The sequence below is a fragment of the Erythrolamprus reginae genome, unplaced genomic scaffold (genome assembly GCF_031021105.1).
Source record: "Erythrolamprus reginae isolate rEryReg1 unplaced genomic scaffold, rEryReg1.hap1 H_12, whole genome shotgun sequence".
In the NCBI taxonomy this organism is placed as follows: domain Eukaryota; kingdom Metazoa; phylum Chordata; class Lepidosauria; order Squamata; family Dipsadidae; genus Erythrolamprus; species Erythrolamprus reginae.
The window spans coordinates 300,108-322,974 of NW_027248465.1; the positions used below are offsets into that span (position 1 = coordinate 300,108).

At 43.2% G+C, this 22,867-nt stretch overlaps 1 protein-coding gene across 3 annotated transcripts in view; it reads right to left on the minus strand.

The window, feature by feature from the left end:
• LOC139155347 (centrosome-associated protein 350-like) overlaps positions 1-22,867 on the minus strand; it is a 118,415-nt gene that overhangs the window by 17,599 nt on the left and 77,949 nt on the right. For all 3 annotated transcript variants that reach the window (XM_070730482.1, XM_070730481.1, XM_070730483.1), the window contains exons 28-33: positions 16,544-16,743; positions 15,067-15,278; positions 9,917-10,061; positions 9,329-9,489; positions 8,519-8,655; positions 5,150-5,232 (exon numbers count right to left, since the gene is read on the minus strand). In XM_070730482.1, the coding sequence (XP_070586583.1) occupies positions 5,150-5,232; positions 8,519-8,655; positions 9,329-9,489; positions 9,917-10,061; positions 15,067-15,278; positions 16,544-16,743 (938 nt within the window). The remainder of the gene's footprint in view (positions 1-5,149; positions 5,233-8,518; positions 8,656-9,328; positions 9,490-9,916; positions 10,062-15,066; positions 15,279-16,543; positions 16,744-22,867) is intronic.

A 22,867-nucleotide genomic window follows, 5' to 3' on the forward strand; every position in this document is an offset into this window, starting at 1 on the left:
ACAAGCCTAAGGCCTCACAGGGCACCTCTCTCAGAGAGGCTGAAAAAAGAATAAAAGCCCTTGAAAGGCAGTTAGAGGCATCACAGAAGCAGGCCTCTTTGTCAAGCAAGACCTTTGGCCCTACACCTCCACCAGCCTCCCCCATACCAGGGGTAGCAGGCTCGGCATCTGAAAAGGACTGGTCACCTGACCACCCTACACAGCCTACTCCTGAGATGCTCAACTGGGGGCGACAACAAAATATTTGGACTGGCATTCCCCAGCCTCAGTCTTATATGCCTCACCAACACGGCCCACCGCAATCTACCTTCACGCCAACGGCGGCAGGCCTGCGCAACGCCCAAGACACATGGCAGAACATACCTCAGGCTCTGCAGGATTTGATTACCAACGTGTTTTCCCAGGGTGTTGAGACTGGAGCTCACCAGCAGCAGACCACAGTGGGTCAACCCTCAGTGAGAACCAGAGATCCTTGGACTGCCCCGGAGTCATACTCATTATCCGGATCTATGGAGGAGGAGGACGCGTTCGAAAGAGGTTACAGTGATCAAGAGGATGAACTGTCGGGGGATGAACAACCCCCAGAACAGCCTACCCCTGCAGGCCTGTTTAAGCCATCCCTGTTCAGGGTCTTACTTAACAAGGCCAAACTTACCATCGAACAGGCAGGGGAGGCGGGGCAATCGGATCCCGCAGTTCCGGCCCAGGCGACCGGCGGTCTTTTTATCTTGCCCAAGCAAGAAACAGTGAACATTCCTTCCTCCCATCTATTTTTGGAAACTATACAGCGTCCTTGGGAGTACCCGGCGGCAGCACAGGGCCCCTCCAACCTGGACCGCAAATTTTACTCCTTTGACCAACCGATGGAAGATTTGTCACCGGCCTGGTATCCAATGCCCTCGTTCCCTCGGAGTCTCAGGAGGGGCTAAGGGCAGAGGATAAGAGGGCCGAGAACATTGTTCGTAAGACTCACCAGATGGCGGCCTGGGCCATACGGGCCTCCTCTGCGGCCTCGTTCTTTAATAGGGCAACCCTCCTCTGGATTAAAGAACTTCAATCGAGAGTAGATCCTGCAGATGGACGCCTTCGCCAGGATCTCAACAAGGTCCTGGCAGCCACCGAATTCTCGGCAGACGCCACAGCCAACGCGGCCAAGTTTGCGGCCAGAGCCATGGCCTCGTCGGTTTCTTCCCGCCGGCTCATATGGCTACGCAGCTGGCAGGCGGACGTTAGGTCTAAATGGAGCCTGGCTTCAGCCCCCTTTAAGGGGAACAAGCTCTTTGGGGAGGTCCTCGATGACGTCTTAGTCGAGGACAAGGACAAGAAGAAGGTCATGCCCAAGTCCAGGAGACCGGACAGACGATTCACTCCCTATCAGAGGCGCCAGCCCTTTCGTTCAGAGCCCTCCTCGAGTACTACCCAGACATCGAGGCCTTACTTCCAGGGCTCCTTCAACCAAGGGTCCTTTCGTTCGGATAGGTCAGCTCCACAGGACCGCAACAGGTCCTACCAAGGACGCCGCCCATTCAGAGGGTCCGGCCGGGGCTTCAAGAAAAACAAATGACTTATCAAGCCCTATCCCATTGGGGGGCAAACTAGCCCACTTCGCGGAGGCCTGGACCACCACGTCATCAGACGCCTGGGCGGCGACCACGGTAGCTCAAGGCCTAAAGATAGAGTTTCTGTATCCTCCTCCTCAACGATTCATTCCCTGTCGCATCCCTTCGGACACTCAAAAGAGATACCTCCTCTATCAAGAGGTCTCTCATCTCTTGGAGATAGGGGCCATAGAAGAGGTCCCCCTGGGAGAACGGGGCAAGGGGTTTTACTCCCTCGTTTTCCTTGTCCCCAAAACCTCCGGAGGGGTCAGACTGATCCTGAACTTGCGTCAGCTGAACCTATATGTGAAATACAGACGGTTCAAGATGCACTCTCTGAGGACTATTCTTGCATCAATAAGACAAAGAGACTTCCTAACGTCGATAGACCTCAGGGAAGCTTACCTACACGTCCCCATCTGCCCCTCACACAGGCAATTCCTTCGATTCAGCCTGGGCGGGACCCACTTTCAATACAGATCAATGCCCTTTGGTCTTTCCTCGGCTCCGAGAACGTTCACGAAACTCTTAGACGTTCTCACTTCCTCTCTAAGACAACAATCGGTACGCCTCATGGCGTACCTAGACGACGTAATTATACTAGAAAAGACAAGAGAACAGGCGTACCGCGACTTGAACCTGACCATCCACACGCTCGAACGTCATGGGTTCACGGTGAACTGGGACAAGAGCCATGTAACACCCACCACCAGGTTGGCTCATTTGGGGACTACAATAGATACCACCCGGGGTATGGTCTTTCTTTCCCCGGAAAGGCGAGCTTCCATCAGGAGACTATTACGGGAGCTGGACAGTCAGAGGTCCCCAAGACTTTCATTCCTATCAAAGATCTTGGGGACTCTGGTATCCTGCATCGACGTCATACCGTGGGCAAGGCACCACCTGAGGCCTCTGCAGTGGTTCTTGCTCCCCTTCCAACGGACGAAATCAAGCCACCTACACAGGAGGGTGCAGCTTCACGGCAGGGTTCGCAAATCTCTCCGCTGGTGGAACTCCACGGCCCTCGACAAGGGCTCCTCCTATCTGCCAACAGACCACCTTACAGTGACGACAGATGCCAGCTTAATCGGTTGGGGAGCCCATCTTACATCCCAGATGACCCAGGGCCTATGGAACTATCAGGACTTGAAGGAGTGCAACATCAACTTCTTGGAGCTAAAGGCGGTCTCACTGGCCCTCCGGAACTTCGCCCCCTGGGTAAGGGGTCGTCACGTCCTCGTCCTTACGGACAATGTTGCGACCTGAGCCCATATAAACAGGCAGGGGGGAACGCGCTCACGTCGACTAATGGCGGAGTCGGAGTCCCTATTTCGGTGGGCGGAGGCCAATCTAGCCTCACTCTCAGCAGAACATATCTCGGGAATAGACAATGTCTGCGCGGACTGGCTGAGTCGGGAGACTCTAGATCCCGGGGAGTGGCACCTGGAACCGACGATCTTCCAGGACATTATCAGGAGGTTCGGCGAGCCAGTTTTGGATCTGTTTGCAACCTGCCACAACACCCAACTCCCCCGCTTCTTCTCCCGGTTTCCTTCCCCCGGGGCGGAGGGAGTGAACGCACTTCGCCAACATTGGCCGGCAACCCTACTTTATGCCTTTCCGCCGACTCCCCTGATACCGAAGGTAATTCGGAAGCTGCTGGTGGAACGAGCGGAGATCCTCCTGCTGGCCCCGCATTGGCCGAGACGCATCTGGTTTGCCGATCTGGTGGAACTATCGATCTCAGCCCCATGGAGGATCCCGGACCAACGGATAATCCTCACCCAGGGAACAATGAGACACCCAGAGCCTCACTGGTGGCAACTGACCGTATGGCACTTGAGCGGGAACATCTAAAAACCCAGCTTGTGCCGGATGCGGTCATAGTCACCATGCAGGCAGCCCGCCGACCTTCTACCCGACGGGTCTACCAGGCGACGTGGGCGGCATTCAGCGAGTTCTGCCAGCAGAGACAGGTGGACCCGCAGGGAGCCTCTCCCCTGATGGTGCTGTCCTTCTTGCAAGCGGGCCTTGACAAGGGCCTCGCTCCAAACACACTTCGACGCCACGTAGCGGCTTTATCAACTATCCTGGTCAAGGATCACTACCGACCCCTCTCGAGACACCCCTGGATCGGGGATTTCCTGCGAGGAGCAACCAACTTGAAGCCATCTACGGTCCATAGATTCCCGTCCTGGGACCTGTCTTTGGTACTACATGCACTGACTAGTCCCCCATTTGAACCTTTAAGACAGATCTCCCTGAGACTCCTGACGATTAAAACTGCCTTCCTGGTGGCGGTCACATCAGCCAGGAGAGTCTCGGAGATTGCAGCATTGTCAACCAGACAAGACCTCTGTAGGTTCTATCCGGACAGGGTAGTACTGAGATTAGACCCGGCGTTCATCCCTAAGGTCAACTCCCCCTTTCATAGATCGCAGGACATTGTTGTACCAGACTTTTGCGCCCAGGGCAGCCACCCCTCTGAACTGAGGTGGCACAAACTGGACGTGAGACGGGCTCTGAAAATCTACATACGTAGGACTCAGGATTTCAGAGCTTCCGAGGGTTTATTAGTTTCTTTCTCCACCAGTTCGAGGGGAAAGAAGGTGTCCCCTCAGACGATCAGCCGTTGGTTGAGGGATTGTATTTCTGAGGCGTACACTGCTAAGAACGTTCCTGCCCCACAGGGAATCACAGGTCACTCTACCCGCAGTGCGGCCACGTCATCGGCCTGGAGGACTCAGGCATCACTAGAGGACATTTGCCGAGCTGCCACTTGGGCGGCTCCATCCACCTTTATAAGACACTACCGGATTGACGCATTTGCTTCCGCGGAAGCAGCATTTGGGAGGAGGGTGTTACAAGGGGTATGCTCCTTTTCAGCTCCCCTGGTCCGGCCATCTCCCTCCCTTTGACTGTAACTTGGGTATATCCCATCCTGGACTCTCCTTGCAAGTGCATTGGAGAAAGACCGTTGAACTTACCTGAACGGTCTTCTCGATGCACTGCAAGGAGAGTCCAGACCCACCCGGCTTCGGGACCAGGGTCACGGTTTGGTTAGAGTTTTTTATGAAGTTTGTGAGTTGTTTATAGTTCAATAAAACGTTATTTTGCATTACTGCTCCTTCGTACATGTTAGACTGGAGGGCTAAGGGGGGGGCGGTGCCTGACTATCTATCTAAAATTTAAATATTTAAATTGAACTCAGTCCCAGCCAATCAGGCTGAGAATAACCCATCCTGGACTCTCCTTGCAGTGCATCGAGAAGACCGTTCAGGTAAGTTCAACGGTCTTTCTCTGCCTTCCAAGGCAGAAGCCCCAGGATCAAATCCCAATAACGGTTTGGCTAGCTGATGAGGCCAGAACAAGGCCGAAATAGTGCTGTCCTAGTCTCCCTGAATTTTAAAAAAACCAGCAAAAACATGTCATACATACATGCATACATACATACATAAACATATTTTTAGTTGAAATTATTTTAACATTAGGTGTATGAAGATAACTTATGTAATTTTAATATTAAACAAATAACTTTCAAGATAGCATACCAATATCTTCGGCAATAGATTCCAAAGATCCTCTAGAACGTTCAGAATCAGTGAGTGATTTCCAGCTTTTGGATGTTTCAGACCTAAAATATTTTGAATAGATCACTCACACGTGTACTTACAGATATTTTAAACATTCTGAAAATATTGTACATTGTACCAAAATTAACAAAATAAACACATAAAACAAGGAGGAAATGTTTTTTTAAAATAATACATCCAATACGTAATCTGAATTAGGATTTGAGATCAGGTTCTAATCTCACTGCTTTAGAACACACAAGTCTATTCAGTAGCCACAAGGTTTCTAGGTTTTAGACATAGTTGCTTACCTATTACAAAGAATGTCAGCAGAAGGTCATAAATTTCCCACTTGTTAAACTTTTGCTTTTTGCTTTTAATTTCTAGGGGGTGGGATAATAGTTATATCCACCACACTAAAGGAAAGTATGACATTGTGAAATAGAGCTAAGAGGATTTTGTTTACAGTTCTTTCTCAGTCTGATTGGTTACCATATCAGAAAACTGATTAATTTTAAGTTCCGCAGCTGATTCCTGGGCAGTGAATAGCAAAATATCTGTCAATGAGAATGTAGTCCTGAGAAATCACATTGACCTGACACATTGCTAAAATTGGGTTTGGAAAGGAAAAACATATCCAACTTATGCAAGTTATTTGCAGCAACATAGGATTGATGGGCAAATAAGTAATCTTTGCATTATTTTATGTTATTATAAAATTATTGGGCTTCCATATCACCATAAGGTAACTCTGAGCTGTTACAGACTAAAAAACAAAACAAAAATACATCTACATTAAAACCCGAATAAATTAAAGCCACAAATTAAAATCAAGGACACCTGAAGAAGGTAGCAACGAAGCATCCAGTCAACGAAGCAGTGGAAGTGATGTGCCGGTGCCTGGAGGCTGTTGGGGCCTGGATGGGTGTCAACAAACTCAAACTCAACCCAGACAAGACGGAGTGGCTGTGGGTTTTGCCTCCCAAGGACAATTCTATCTGTCCGTCCATTACCCTGGGGGTGGGGGAATTATTGACCCCCTCAGAGAGGGTCTGCAACTTGGGTGTCCTCCTCGATCCACAGCTCACATTAGAAAGACACCTTTCAACTGTGGCGAGGGGGGCGTTTGCCCAGGTTCGCCTGGTGCGCCAGTTGCGGCCCTACTTGGACCGGGAGTCATTGCTCACAGTCACTCATGCCCTCATCACCTCGAGGCTCGACTACTGTAATGCTCTCTACATGGGGCTACCTTTGAAAAGTGTTCGGAAACTTCAGATCGTGCAGAATGCAGCTGCGAGAGCAATTATGGGCTTCTCCAAGTATGCCCATATCACTCCAACACTCTGCAGTCTGCATTGGCTGCCGATCAGTTTCCGGTCACAATTCAAAGTGTTGGTTATGACCTATAAAGCCCTTCATGGCACCGGACCAGAATATCTTCAGGACCGCCTCCTGCCGCATGAATCCCAGCGACCGGTTAGGTCCCACAGAGTTGGCCTTCTCCGGGCCCCGTCGACTAAACAATGTCGTCTGGCGGGACCCAGGGGAAGAGCCTTCTCTGTGGGGTCCCCGACCCTCTGGAACCAGCTCCCCCCTGAGATTAGGATTGCCCCCACCCTCCCTGCCTTTCGTAAACTCCTTAAGACCCACCTTTGCCGTTAGGCATGGGGGAACTAAAACACCTCCCCCTTGCCCATGTTGTTTTGTTGATTGATTGACTGTGTGCCTGTTTTTTTTATATATATATACTGTTTTTATGAAATTATTAAATTTAAATTGTAACTAGATGGGTGGGCATTGGATTTGGTATTATGTACTCTACTGTTTTTTATTATTGTTGTGAGCCGCCCCGAGTTTGCGGAGAGGGGCGGCATATAAATCCAATAAACCTAACCATAGCAACAGAATGGGTCACTCGATCAATCAAATCACTGCTTGGTGCTACATGCCAAAGGACAGGAGGGCTGGGGTTAACTTCACATCAGAGGAGCAAGATGTTCCAGAGGGCAGGAGCAACAGCAGAGAAGGCCATTCTCCTGGACCTCATCAGCCAAATATAACTGGGTTGATAGCACCCGCAGCATGCCATTACAAGTGGGACGGGCCAAACCCAATGGGGTTAGACAGTCCCTCAAATAACCTGGATCTGTGCCATGAAGAGTTTTAAAGGTGATCACCAACTTGAATTGAATTGTACCTGGAAACAGACCAGCTTGCGGAGCAGTGGTATTATAGGGGCCATTCGTGGGGGCCCCCAAACTGCCTGCACTGCTGCACTCTGAATGGCCTTCAAGAATAGCTTCATGTAGAGCGCATTACAATAGTCCAACCATGAGATGACTAGGAACTGACTGATAATAATCTATATTCTCATACAATTCTCATACAATAACACTTGGCATTACTCTCATAAATAAATTGGTGGCAGCCTCTGCAGTAGCCTGCAGTGGTACTGAAATGGTGACAGGAAATGGTAACATCATCATACAGATATTGCTTTTATGTAGTTGCATGCTAGTGTCTAACATAAGTCAAGATTTTTCTTTTTTAGCATGAGTTTTGGGCATGACTTCATGATTTTGAATACTACAGTCTAGGGAAGTTGGCGAACCTTTTTTCCTTGGGTGCCAAAAGAGTGTGTACACATGCTATTGCACATGCGCAAGTGCCCACACCCATTATTCAATGCCTGGGGAGGGCGAAAATAGCTTTCCCTGCCCACCAGAGGCCCTCTGGAGGCCAGAAATAGCCTGTTTCTCAACTTCTGGTGGGCTCAGTAGGTTCGTGTTTCACCCTCCCCAGGCTCCAAAAGCTTCCCTGGAGGGTAAAAACATCCCCCATCCCCCTGGAGGTTCTCTGGAAGCCAAAGAACCCCTCCGAGAGCCTCTGTGCGAGCCAAAAATCAGCTGGCCAGCACACACATGCATGTTGGAGCTGAGATGGGGCAACAGCTCGTGTGCCAGCAGATATAGCTCCGCGTGCCACCTGTGGCACCCATGCTATAGGTTCGCCATCACTAGTCTAGGGCATATTAATGAATAAGTATTGTTGTTGTTATTAATTAACAACAAAAATAATAATTTAATTAAACTACTATTAATTTATAATACTTTATTTCCTCTGGAATATGTTTATTTATATAGGAAATTATATACCAAAATTTACTTGGTCAGTCTCTTTTTAACATGAATTCATCCAAAAATTTCTTTGATCAGCATCTCAGATTCTTAAGTATGCATGCATATAAGATAGTTTTCTCCCTTTGAAAGATATATAAATCCTTTCTAGGCTGCTAAAGGTGTACATTTAGAAAGGCCATCATGCATTAACTTTAAGCAATTATTTTACCTATGAAGTGGTGGTGGTTTGATCTTTGGTTTCTCGGTAACCGAGGATGGAGTTTTGATTTGAAGTTTAGCTGTTGGTATTGTCTCAAAATCCTGATTCAATTCTTCTTCTGTTTTCTTGATGAATTCATCATAAGTCTGATGATATAAAAAAATAAGATATTATGAAGACCTGAACATTATCTTATTTTTTATTAAAATCGTCTCTGTTATGATATTCATGAACTGGGAGAGCCAATGCTAATATGGCATAGCAACTTAGTGAACCAATGAGAGCTAAACACTTTTAAGTCTGTGCAGAGAAGCGAAACTGAAACTATAAGACTGGGCGTGACTCAGTCCGCTCTGCACTCTCTGTTCTTTCTACTGCTCTGCTGAAGTGAAGCTAACTCCTGATTGTGTTTACTTGAAGAAATAATCGGCTAATGGTATTGTAAATTCATCTGGTATTATATTTATAAAGAAGTTATCGAATCCAGCTGAATCAGTCATCTGTGTGTTCTTCTGGAAATTGATTTTTCTGCAACAAACTTTAACAGTTTCTTATTAAATATTAAAATTTGGAATTGTGTGTGTGTGCATGTGTGTGTAAGCTATACAAATGTCTTATGGTTATTATATAATTTAACCTATTAAGATACTTTATTTTGTTTTTGGTCAATATTGTTATTTAACTATCAGTGTCAAAGCAAACTCAAAAAGAAAAAATATTCAAAGAAAATGAGGCAAAAGAAAACAAGAAAACATGGGAATATTAATATGTAACATACACACGTTTTACTATTTATTTCAAATGACTGGTAATTCTTACCTCTAACTGTTTGATCAAACTTGCCTCTTGAGCTTTAAGTTTCTCTTTGAGCCTCTTCTTCTGTTCTTTTTTCAGCCTATAAACAACAGACTTCTTTTTCCGCACTTTATTTTTTAGAGCCCAGATTCGACTTTCAATGTCACTTTGATCAGATGCAGTTTCTAAAAAAGATAAAATATATTGTTTACAAAACATATTTTATATTTGCATGCTAGAACCTACTTTATCTAATCAATGTTAATAATCCAATCTCAACCATAATTACAGTAAAATTATATCTTATTTATTAAAAACAGAACTAACAGATCTTCTAAGTGATATGTAAACTAAACTGATAAAAAAAGATTTGTTCCATTTACCCATTCCTATTCTTTCTCTGTAATCTTTCAGATGAGGGGTTACCTTTTTCATTTTCCAAATTGAAAATTGGTGGAAAATTGCAAATATGTTTATATTTAATGTTGTAAAATTCAAGCCCCATCAAGTCCAAGCCCCACCAAGCCCCATCAAGTCCAATGAAAAACTGAGACCTATTTAGAAATAATTACAAAAATATTTTAAAAAGGAAGCTGAAGTTCTAATACTTACCTGACTGGGTCATGGATAAAGACTCATCAGACCAACTATGTGAGAAATCCTGAGATTTTGTAGATGACAGATGCTTTCCTCCAGAGTTCTGTGTTTGTTTGCTTGATTCTTGTTTTGATAGAGATGCACTGCTTTTGGAAGGAGACTATGTCAAGATGAAAAAAAGAGTAAATAAGGAATATATATTATACATACACACACACAAAAACATACCTCACACTACTTACAAGCATGAGTTTATTTATAATTTATACTAATTACAAGCATGAACCTATTTTGATTTCTGTCTCTCTTAAGCAAGGGAGGCTAACTAGTTAGGAAAATCTTGTTACTGGATGGAAAATGGCAAGCCTCTGATGCCCTCTCAGATACCAAGCCAGGGTTTCCCACAGATGCTTGTCTATGTCACATACTGCTAGAAGGAGGGACTTTCTGGATTTCTGGTTTTTCAAACTATCAGTTTAATCCTATTATGTCTAGGGCTGAACATATGTCTGTCTTCTTTCTTTTTTAAAAAGATTGTACAGAATGAAAATAATAGTTCCTGGAGAATCTTTTTTATCATTGGAAGCTGATTCTGAAGTTAGTTGGGGGAAAGATCAAAAGCAACGTGAGAAAATATTATTTCACTGAAAGAGTAGTAGATCCTTGGAACAAACTTCTAGCAGACATTGTTGGTAAATCCACAGTAACTGAATTTAAACATGCCTGGGATAAACATATATCCATTGTAAGATAAAATACAGGAAATAGTATAAGGGCAGACTAGATGGACCATGAGGTCTTTTTCTGCCGTCAGTCTTCTATGTTTCTATGTTTCTAAGCTGAAGTAGGTAATATATATCTGATAATATTTCCAACATTCTAATCATATGCTTGGAGTTCTGAGGTGGAAAGAATTTCTTCCCTGGAATTGTTCCAAAATCAAAGCTATGGGCCTTTTCCCCAGTAATCTTTAATCTGGGGCATAATGACTCAGCAGTTAAAGATGTTGAGCTTGTCAGTTCTAGGTTAGAGACCTCAACATTGTGTAAGGAGGTGAGCTTCTGCCCACCTAGCAATAGCACTTAGACTTATTTACCATAGTGCTTTACAGCCTTGTCTAAGCGATTTACAGAGTCAGCATATTGGCCCCAACATTTTGGCTCCTCATTTTACCCATCTTGGAAGGAGGGAAGGCTGAGTCAACCTTAAGCTGGTGAGATTTGAACTGCCAAATTGCAGGCAGCAGAGGTAGCCTGCAGTATTGTGTTCTAACCACTGCGTCACAGTGGCTCATCTAGCAGTTTGACCGCATGCAAATGCGAGTGGATTAATAAGTACCACTTTGGTGGGAGGGTAACAGTATTCCCTGCGCCTAACACAAAAAATGTCTTTGGACAAGGTATGGCTCCCTCAGCTAAGAAACGGAGATGAACACTGCGTCCTAGAACAGGACATGATCAGACAGGAAAACATTTCCCTTTCCCTTTAATCTGCAAAAGATCTTGACTACATATGCTCAGAAAAATCAATACATTCATTTAGTAACCATTCAAAGATACAAAAGCACTGAAAGAAGTGACTTGTTATCACATGACGATTGTAGCATCTCCATGGTCACATGATAAAAATTTATGTGTTTGGCAACTGAGAAGCATTTATAACAGATTCACTGTCCCAAGGTCATGTGATTTCCATTTGAGGGATGTCAAATTTACGTAACAACTGCATGATTCACTTAATAACTGCAGTGATTCTCTTAATAGTGTGTGTGTGGGGGGGAGGCAATAGTAAAATACAGTGTAATTCGTTTAACCATTGCCTTGCTTTACAATGGAAATTTTGGGCTCAACTGTAGTCGTAAGGTGAGGACTGCCTATAGTTTCATTTCATCTAACAGTTTTCTTAAAACACTGTTACGTTTTGAACTAGATCTAAGCAGACCTGAAGGGAACTAAAATACAAATAAATAAATAAAATGAAGGCAATAAATATAAAATGAGATGAAAAGCATACAGAAAAAATGTTGAATAGACCAAGATCTTGAAAAGCGAAGAAAATAGGGGGAAATAAAGAAAAATTAAGCTAAAGAGAAGTTAGCCAAAAGATTTGGAGTTTTATTTCTGTATGGGGGAATTAAGGAGCAAAACGGTACTGAAGTCTTGGGTTTCTTTTAGGCATTCAATTTTACCTGTAAAACACCTGAACCTCAGTCCCAAGTTGGGCCCTGTCCCTACCCATTTTTCAAATACAGCTCTGAAATGCCAATTTGACACTTGAAGATAATGAACTTCAACAAGGTTCTTGAACAAGGTTTTGAATATTAGGAGGACTGAAAATTGTCATCCTTGGGATTCTCAATTTCACATTCAAGATCCGCTCCCATCTGCTTAGGAAGATGCTCGTGGGTAGTAAATCAACATAATCTCAATTTCACTCAAAGTCTCATTTAAAAATTGACCTTCAGCACCTCTTTCCTAACAGTACTCAAAACACTTCAAGACTGTGGGTCCTGAAATCTGAAGTCAAACTATGAGAACATTTTTTGTAAAAAGGGCAGTAAGCAATAAAACAGTATTTATACTTCCGATGTCACTAGCACTTAAATTTATATACCACCATATAGTGTTTTACAGAACTTTATGAGTGGTTTACAAATGTCATCATGTTGTCCCCAACAATTTGCGTCCTCATTTTACTGATCTCAGAAAGATGGAAGGCTGAATCAACCTTGAGCCACTCAGGATTGAATTCCTGGCAGTGAGCACAGTCAGCCTTCAATATTATATTCTAACCACTGCACCAGATGTATTAACCCTATTTTACTAAAAATAAAAAAGGGAAAAGGGGGGGGGGAACCTTTCCCCAAATATAAAAAAAGTTCTATAATCTAGCTCTTCAGAGATGTTATTACAGGCAGTTCTTAACTTACAACTATTTGTTTGACCTTTTGAAAAAAGTGACATGACCTGTCTTTACAATTGTTGCAATATCTCCACAGATGTTCATGATTTGGGCATTTGGCAACTGACATGATTTGCTTAATGACTAGGAAAAAATTTGAGACTCATTTAATAGCATCATCGCTCAATGATGGTAGTTCTGGTGCTGAGTTTGGTGGTCATAAGTCAAATACCATCTGTATGTCACCTTCAATGGGGTTTCAGAGGCTGAAAAAAGTAGTTTAGGGTGATCCCACTCACAAAATGTTGCCTGCTTCTGCTAGTGACAAAAGTCAACAGTTTTTCCTCCTTTTAGTCAGGTTTAATGTTATATCAGAAATCATTTCATCTCCCTTATCCATAACATAGATTATGTAACCATGGTATTTGCAGATTAAGTCACTTTTCCTATTTAGAGGATCTCTCATTAGATGACCACACACAAGCCACAGAGAAATCTACAGCTTAACCCTCATTCAGTGAATCTGAGAAATAAACTAGAAAAATTGTGAGTGCATCCTTTTCACCTTTTAACAGTATATTTTGCACATTTTAAACAAAATTACCATGTGTGTTACAATAAATACACACTGGACAAAATGTGTCTTACAATAAATTACCATGTGTGTTACAATAAATACACACTGAACTTTTATATTATGTATTCTAGAAGTAGCTGGAATTAAGAATGAATATTTTTTTCTTTTTTAAAGAAAGTGTATGTTTAGACATTTTATCTGACTTACCGTATTTTTCGCTCCATAAGACGCAGGTTTTTTCCTCCCAAAGTAGGATGAAAAATCAGCCACGTCTTATGGAGCGAAGATGCAGGCAGGGAGTGGGGGGGGGGGAGGCGCTGGAGCAGAGGGGGCGGCGGCGATATACTCATCTGGAGACCGCCGCCTCTGTCGCCGCCTCTCCTCTTCCCAACCCCGAAGAGAGCCGTGCCTGGGCCGGGGGACGCCTCCACCGCGCAGGTTTAGGAGGCGGAGCAGCACCGGAGGAGCGTTGGCGGTTCCGAGCCTCTGGGAAGGCTACGGGAATCGCTTCAGGAGGCGGGGAGGTCTCGAAGCACCGTTCACCGTGTCTTCGCCTCCAAAAGTCGGCCGGGCTCCCGGGAGGCGGTGCGCGACTGTTTCCTCTTCGCTGCAGAGCCACACGGAGGCGAAGACACGGTGCCTGGCCACGCTCCGCCTCCCGGGAGCCCAGCCGATTTTTGGAGCCGTTTTGTTTTCAGCTGGGCTCCCGGGAGGCGGAGCATGGCCGGGCACCGTGTCTTCGCCTCCGCGCGCTGCCTCCGCTCGGCCGAAAACAAAACGGCTCCAAAAGTCGGCCGGGCTCCCGGGAGGCGGTGCGCAACTGTTTCCTCTTCGCTGCAGAGCTGCTGGGCAGAGGCGAAGACAACGGCGCCCTCCACTCTCTCTCCCTCTCTCTCTCTCTCTTTTTCTCTCTGTTGCCGGCGTGGTGAACGAGAGAGAAAGAGAGAGAGAAAGAAAGGAGGGGAGAAAGAATGAGAAAGAAAGCGAGAAAGTAAGCAAGAGAGAAAGACGGAAAGAAAGCAAGAGAAAGAGAAAGAGAGGGGGGAAGAAGGGGGAGGGAAAGACATAGAGGGAGGGAAGGAGGGAGAGAGAAAGAACAAAAAAGAGGGAGGAAGGAAGAGAGAAAGGAAGAGGGATGGAGAGAGAGGGAATGAAAGATGAAGGAAGGGAGAGAGAAAGGGGGAGGGAGAGATAGAAAGGAGGGAGAAGGGGGTAGTTAGGGAGAGGGAAAAGGAAGGGCTTGGAGAAAGGCAGGGGGAAAGAAAGATAGAAAGGAAAGAGGGAGGGAAGAAAGAGGGAGGGAGAGATAGAAAGGAAAGAGGGAGGGAGAGATAGAAAGGAAAGAGGGAGGGAGAGATAGAAAGGAAAGAGGGAGGGAGAGATAGAAAGGAAAGTGGGAGGGAGGAAAGAGGGAGGAAGACATAGAAAGGATAGAATTATGGATGCAAGAACTTGCTCATGTGTGATAGCTACTTTTTGGCTCAAAATATTTTTGTTCTATTTTCCTCCTCTAAAATCTATGTGCGTCTTATCAGCAGGTGCGTCTTATAGAGCGAAAAATACGGTATTTATTAATATAATGTAATGTAATGCAATGCAATGCAATGCAATGCAATGCAATATAATATTTAAATTAAGTCTTTAATTTAATTTCAAAGAATGGAAATGGGTAATAAAATTCACTTACAGGTTTTCCTGGAGAAACAGCAGATTCTGGTTCTTGTGTATAAACTATTTCTTTGGTTACTGTGTGATCTAGGCTTCCAAGCTTGCCTTGAATCTCAGAAACCTTTGATGGAACAGACTCAACAACTAGATTGTTCAATTCTCCTGGGACCGAGCTTACACTATTTAGACGAGAATAAAGTGGCATTGAAGTGTCTTCTTCACTGGTTGTCTCTGAGAGAGGAAAAAATAGAAAATGATCAATCCCTCAATTACACCAAGTACTTTGCTGACAGGCTTTTAAAAATATTTTGATACATTTTTAGAGTCAGACTAAAAATTAAGAAGACACCGCTGAACTTTTTGGCTTTTTAAATATATTTCAACATAAGTTATTTGATCTCAATTTCCACAATATAGATCAAAAATGATCAACAAGCATCATTTACTATTTACATTTTATAGTCCATAAACACAAAAGCAAATTTCACATCTTTAAAAAATAGATATACCCCTACATTTATCACTATCTCAAATATTTAGAGTTATATTCAAATAATTAGAACATTGTCAGAGAAGAATTGTCTTATTTAAACCTCAAATATTTATGGTAGTTTGATTTGCTGTTTTTGGTGAAGTTTGTGTTTAGATTGAAAGAGCTCTCTGAGGCCTTCAAAAAGAATTCAGAAAGAAGGCTATAGAAGCCCATGAGATTAGGCAGGGGTTTAAAAAGATATTTAAGTCACTGAACATCAATGATTTCACTGTCCAGAAGATAATCTATTAGTTCAGATGTTAAAAAGAAAAAACCCTTACAAAGGGCATAATTACTTTTTCCTATGATCATATATGAGAATATACTGAAAATTTTAGAGAAATGCATTTCTATATTATTATTTTACCTATTATTTTACTTAATATTCATTTGCTCTTATATTGAAAATTTATCTCTCCCTTAAGTAGAACTATTTGACACAAATAGTAAGCTAAAACCAATCATTTAAAAATTTGGGATAAGTATGATGTTTGAATGCAGCTTTTGTAACACAATCAGGTCCTGAATACACAAAAGCTATTTTCTGAAATGTAATCTTACCTTGCACAAGTACTTTTGTTAAACAAAATAACTTGGATAAGGCAAATGTTTCCCACATAATCAGCACATTTTGAATAACAAGATTTAGGGCAGGGGGTCAACAAACCATGGGCCATAGGCCAAATGTGGCCTGCCACTTCTTTTTGTATAGCCCACAAGTTAAGAATAGATGGACAGATAGGCAGCAGATTGTTGGAACCAAATCTCAGCTGAACTCTCATGATAAGGGATGGGAGTGAGGATGGAGTGACTTAGGCAATAGCAGCAGCCTAACATTGAACCAAGCTAGCCAATGGCTGCTCTTCCCATTAAAGCAGATAGGGGAAAGGAATCTGGTCCTTTAAAGAAAACGTTTGCCAACTTTTAATTAGAATCCCACCAAGTTAAATGTTATAGTTTCTACCTTTTTGATCAGATTTCTGATCTCCTGCTCCTTTTTTATTTGCTTTTGTTTTATGTAGTTCTTTTTCCCAAGCAGCTAGTGCTTGTTTTTCTATCTGACGTATCTCTGCTTCTTCTGCATCTAAACGTCGCTTCCACTGCAGCAGCTCCTCCGCATACTGACGCCGATATATCAGTTTTTGCTCTCGCTTGGTCAAGAACCTGATGAAGAAACAGGGGAAACTGTTCACTATTGTACTGAGATGTAAATATTCAAACTTCTATTATGCTATTTGGTAAAAGGGTTTCACTCATATTGCTGCTGTGATTAAAAATGTGAGTCCTAATTTCTTTTGCTACCACCCCCCCAAACTCTGAAGTAACACACACATACACACACATACTATAAATAAAGTTCTTAAATTCTGTCTCTGTTATTCAAGAAAAAATATTTTGTTCTGTTTAGACTAATGTTTAAGCAGTATCACTAGAAAGCAGCATTAAGGCTACTAGACTTCTGAAAAACAGTTCTAGATCAATTTAGAAAGAAAGCTTCAGGGGTTATCATTTAGTAATGGAGAGTTATTCTTCCTTAAAATTGGATGCTTTTTAAACCACTGTAAAAATTAGGACATACTTCTCATTAACAACTGTAAATCAGAAATTGCACATCAGGATCTCTTTCTAGATACCATCCCCATTCTGCCCATTATAGTGGTTTCCCTTCTCCTAAGCTGTACTGAACTGATTTTCATCCACCTATAGCAATACAATGTCTTCCATCGTTCTGTGACTTAAGCAACAAAGTAATTATTCTAAAATGGTAAATTATGAACAAGGTATTAAAAATGCAAGTTAATGACAATGTAAATATAATCAAACTGGAGAGCACAGTAAATTAATATCATACAAATGAATAGAGCAAATTTATAATAAATAAATACAGTCTGAATCTTTTAAGAAAAAAGAAAAGTGAAAAAAATCCAATAGTACCTCCCTTTGGTATTTTAATTCATTTTAAATAGTATCTTAATACTTGCCATCATAGAAAGTCACATTATCTAACCCTATGGTCTCTGATAACTGAGAAAGAGATTGCAAAAAGAAAATTAAGTTAATTTGTTAATTTAAAAACATATGTATAAATTAATGAATATACGATTTTCTACCAATCTTTCTAATCCTAGCATTGACTAACCCTACATCATGTATTCATAATTTTCAAAGAACTGTCGAAGGAAGTCAGTTGGGGGCTCAGACTCTTATGAAATAAAAGTGATGGTTACCATCCATCCATGTCCAATTTAAATGAAAGTACTAGTATAATAAGTTTATATGACATTAAGGTAGTCAAGTGTACTAAACCCTTGTACTCCTAACAGATGAGCTCCCTGTTAAAGTCACTATCTGCTAACTTATTTAGTATGCCTAAAGAACTACCCATTATGTAGTATGATATACTCATTAAGCAAACCCACTATTTGCTGTGGACTGATTTTGTCGAAAATGGGAATTAAATGATGAATTTAGCACAAATATCACAAATCACGGTCACATGATTATAGGATACTACAAACAGCCAAAAATGTGGGCTGGTTGCTGAGTGCCTAAAATGTACTCATGTGATTGTATGGCATGGGGCTGTTGGGAAATTAGGGCCAGGTTGTAGGTATCCTCTGCAGGGTCCATTTTAACTTCAGTCAGTTGCTAAGTAACTGTTTGTAAGTTGAGGGCTATATGTAAAACACTATTTCACACACTGATTCTAAACAGCAGGGGTTCTATCAAAACCAGAAAGTTTTGCTCATGCAATGATGATGGTAAATTGAAAATGATTTCTGAGATTGAATATTGAAGCTTTATATATAGCTAAAATTTCTGCAGAGTCTAAGATGTCCATCAGGAGCTTTCACAATTCAAGGGACTGGTTTGAAGCTATTAAATACTGAAATATTCTAATGAACCACAGCACAATCTGAAAACAACGTTGCCTCCAATGTTTTTTAAAAACTCATATACTGTCACTTACAACCAGTGAAAGATAACAAATGGACAATTGAGAATACAATTTAGCGTCAAATTATACTACAAAATATAAGGGAACACTTCTGCTACTTTGTTGGCTGGATTTGAATGGTTTAGTGCAGAGGTCCCCAACCTTTTTTGCACCAGGGACCGGCTTTAAGCTAGACCAGTTTTCCATGGCCCGGTGGGGGGGAGGGGGGGGGGGCTTTGGTCATATGGGGGTGGGGTTATGGAGGGGTGGAGCCAGGGCCGCCATCAGGAATTTTGGGGCCCCATACAGCCTAAGTGTCTGGGGGGCCCCCTCCCCGCCATTTTAAAACTACTTTATTTTGCGACATACCAATTATGTATGAAATTTACCTTCTTTGGGGAGGGGTGAAAGGGGAGAGTAAGAGAGGAAGGAGTGAAAGAAGGGAATGAGGGAGGAAAGAAGGGAGGAAGGAAAAGGAAAGCAAGAAATGGAGGAAGGAAAGAAAGAAAGAAAGAAAGAAAGAAAGAAAGAAAGGGGGAAGGGACAGGAACAGAGGAAGGAAGCAAGGAAACTTATGAAAGGGGAGAGTAAGAGAGGAAAGACTGAAGGAAGGGAGGGAGGGAAGAAGGTAGGAAGGAGAAAGAAAAGAAGAAATAGAGGAAGGGAAGGTAAAAGAGAAAGAAAAAGAGAAAGAAAGAAAGAAAGAATGAAAGAGAAATAAAAATAGAGAGGGGGAATGAAAGAAATGGAAGGAGGGAAGGAGAGAAAGAAAAAGAAAGAAAGAAAGCAAGAGAGAAAAAAGAATGAAAGAGCAAGAGAGCAAAAGAAAGAGAGAAAGAAAGAAAGAAAGAAAGAAAGGCAACTTCAAAGAAAGGCTCACTGAGCATCTCTCACTCTCTTTCTATCCCTCTTTCTTTCTCTCTCTTCCTTTCTATCTCTCCTCTTCCTTTATCTCCTCTCTCTCTCTCCCTCTCTCTTTCTCTCCCCCCTCTCTCCCTCTCTCCCTCTCTTGCTATCTCTCCCCCCTCTCCCTCTCTCTTTCTCTCTCTCCCTCTCTCTCTTTCTCCCTCTCCCTCTCTTTCTCACTCTCCCCCCTCTCTCCATTTCTCTTTCTCCCTCTCTTTCTCTCTCTCTCCCCCCTCTCTCCCTCTCTTTCTCTCTCTCCCTCTCTTGCTATCTCTTTCTCTCCCCCTCTCTCCCTCTCTCTTTCTCTCCCTCCCTCTCTTGCTATCTCTTTCTCTCTCTTTCTCCCCCCTCTCTCCCTCTCTCTTTCTCCCTCTCCCTCTCTTTCTCTCTCTCTCCCCCTCTCTCTTTCTCTCTCTTTCTGTCTCCCCTCTCTCCCTCTCTCTCTCCCTCTCTTGCCATCTCTTTCTCTCCCTCTCTCTTTCTCTCTCTCCCTCTCTTGCTATCTCTTTCTCTCTTTCTTTCCCCCTCTCTCCCTCTCTCTTTCTCTCTCTCTCCCTCTGTTGCTATCCCCCCTCTCTCTTTCTCTCTCTCCCTCTCTTGCTATCTCTTTCTCTCTTTCTTTCCCCCCTCTCTCCCTCTCTCTTTCTCTCTCTCCCTCTGTTGCTATCCCCCCTCTCTTTCTCTCTGTCCCTCTCTTGCTAACCTCCTGTCTCCCTCTCTTGCTATCTCTTTCTCTCCCCCCTCTTTCTCTCCCCCTCTCTCCATCTCTCTTTCTCTCTCTCCCTCTCTTGCTATCTCTTTCTTTCTCTTTCTGCCCCCCCTCTCCCTCTCTCTTTCTCTCTCCTTCTCTTTCTCCCTCTGTTGCTATCCCCCCTCTCTCTTTCTCTCTGTCCCTCTGTTGCTAACCCCCCCCTCTCTCCCTCTGTTGCTATCTCTTTCTCTTCCCCCCTCTCTCTTTTTTTCTCTCAGCAGCGGCAGCAGGGTGATCAGCTGTGAGGCGGAGCTACGGAACCGAGGCACGGACGGCGGCGGCGCAGGCTCGCCCAGCTGGGAGGCGGTGTTCTCGCCCCCCCCCCAGCTGAAACTGAGGTCCGGCCGGGGCGATTCTTCCCCGGCCGGACAAGCACGCTTGTGCTGCCAAAGGCAGCGTGTGGGCAAGCCTGCGCTCTGCTCAGGCTCGCCCAGCTGGGAGGCGGTGTTCTCGCCCCCCCCCAGCTGAAACTGAGGTCCGGCCGGGGCGATTCTTCCCCGGCCGGACAGGCACGCTCGTCCCACTCATTGCCCGTATCCAGCAGATAGGCTTTGAGTTTTTGGCTGGGGGGGGGAGAAGTAGGACCTTCCTAACTCCCCCCCAGCCAAAATCACAAAGCCAGGCAGCCCCCAGCCGCCAAAGGAGCCTCCTGATTCTCCCCGCCCTGCCCGACGCCCCACCCTGTCCTGCATAATGTCTTCTGCCGGGAGGGCAGCGCCGCCGCGGACCGGCTGGAAAACCCCAACGGCCCGGTCCCGGTCCGCGGACCGGCGGTTGGGGACCTCTGGTTTAGTGTAATCAGATAACTAAACAATTCAACTGGAACCCAATATTTCCAACAAGGCTCAAGTACAGAGATAACATAAAAACAAGATAGAGGCAAATATGTCTTATATATAATATTTTTCACATGCAAGCAAAGGTGAGTTCCCCCCGGTTTACACGGGTTCTACAGAACTGGTAGCAAACCCCTGGTGACATCATGGAGCTGATTCTGTTGGTGCCAATTTGTGGATGATGCAAATTTGGGGGGGGGGATTTTAATTCCCCCCTCCTTCTGTGCATGTACAGAAGCCAAGTTTCCAGCACTGCGCTTGTTCCACCCTCTTGCTTTTGGCGTTTTGGGGGAGGGGGGATTTTTGGGGGATTTTCAGCACTAAACATGTATGTGTATGTGCAGCAGAGGAGGAAGCAAACCAGCAGCGATGTAAGTTAGAAGTCACCCCCTGCATGCAAGCATCCTACTAGCTTTCCATACATGTTGGGCAAGAAATTTCATATTCTATATATCTTCAAGTTAGAAACAGGAGGGGGATCTGATAAAAAGGAACTTTCACATAATTATCACTTTTTAAATTCTTTTTCAAATAGATACAAAATAGGTAAGATTCAAATAGATAGATTCAAATTTCCTTGCCAATGATAACAGAAATTGTCTGATGATTTAAGACTTCATCTAGTTATGTGTAGCAAAGGTGAATACAAGCATTCTTTTCTTGGCTACTTACAATCTCTATTTCTATATAAGAATTTGTCTACAAATAAACTATTAGGATGAAGTCACTAATTTTCATCTAATCAAATTTATGGGGTCTACTGTGGGACCACAAATATTCTTGCAAAACAACCCCAAACCAAACAACCTCTGCAATGATGTACATAATGTCAGATATTTTTCTTCGTAGTGTTATTTTACTGTAGCAAGTGTGATTAGAATTGGAGCAGGCAGCAAAAAAATATCTATCACCACATAGACACTTCACATTGGCTCATTTAGGATCTGAAACATAAAGCAACTTATTAAATATAGAGCTATATCTTACTATTCTACAGTAATCTTTCCCAAATCAGAAGTTATTCCAAACCTTACTCTCTTTGTATATTTACTCTGAAATGCTCCAAACTTCCTTCCTTTCCTTTCCAAATACAAATAAAAATCTTAAGTTTTATTATTGGTTAGTCACTGCAATATACTGTATATTTCCACTACAAATACAAGATATATTTCTGCAAATTCTTGTAGAAAAAGCTTAAAACATTCCAGTAGTTTGTGAGGTTTACCACTGGGTTTTAAAGAAAAATGAAACCAGTGCCTCAGATTCTCCACATTCACTAAAAATCAAAAGTCTGAATGCCAGAGATGTATGTTATAAAGTTTCAAAAACTGCTGAAGTAATAGCCAATTAGCTATCAAGAACAAAGGAAATAGGTTCAAAATCTATGTAGCTCTAGCGTTTTCTTCCACATTAGCTATCAATTTTTTCTCCATTCTCTTCTCTGTTTTTTACATCATAAAAACTCATGAAAACACTTCAAGTTATTTCACGGAAGATGTAATTACTGAAAACAACAACCATAATATTCTGAATTCTGACTTGAATTCTATGGATTTGAATTCTTGCTTGAGAAAGAAGAATTTCTACTGTTATGGCCTCATACAAAGCCAATTTAAAAAACAATTTAAAAGAGATAAAAGATGCAACTGAATAATTTTGTGCTGCATATAGTTAAAGGTATTCAAAACAGATTTTCCTAAGAAATAGAACACTAAAAGACAAATTAAATTTCAAATCCTTTGTCTAAAGTTCAATTTTCCAAAACTGTTTTTGTGTATGACCATACAATCATTAGACTGGAAGAAACTTTAGGGATGTTCACGTCCAACCCCCTGCTCAGGACAGGAGAAGTCTATG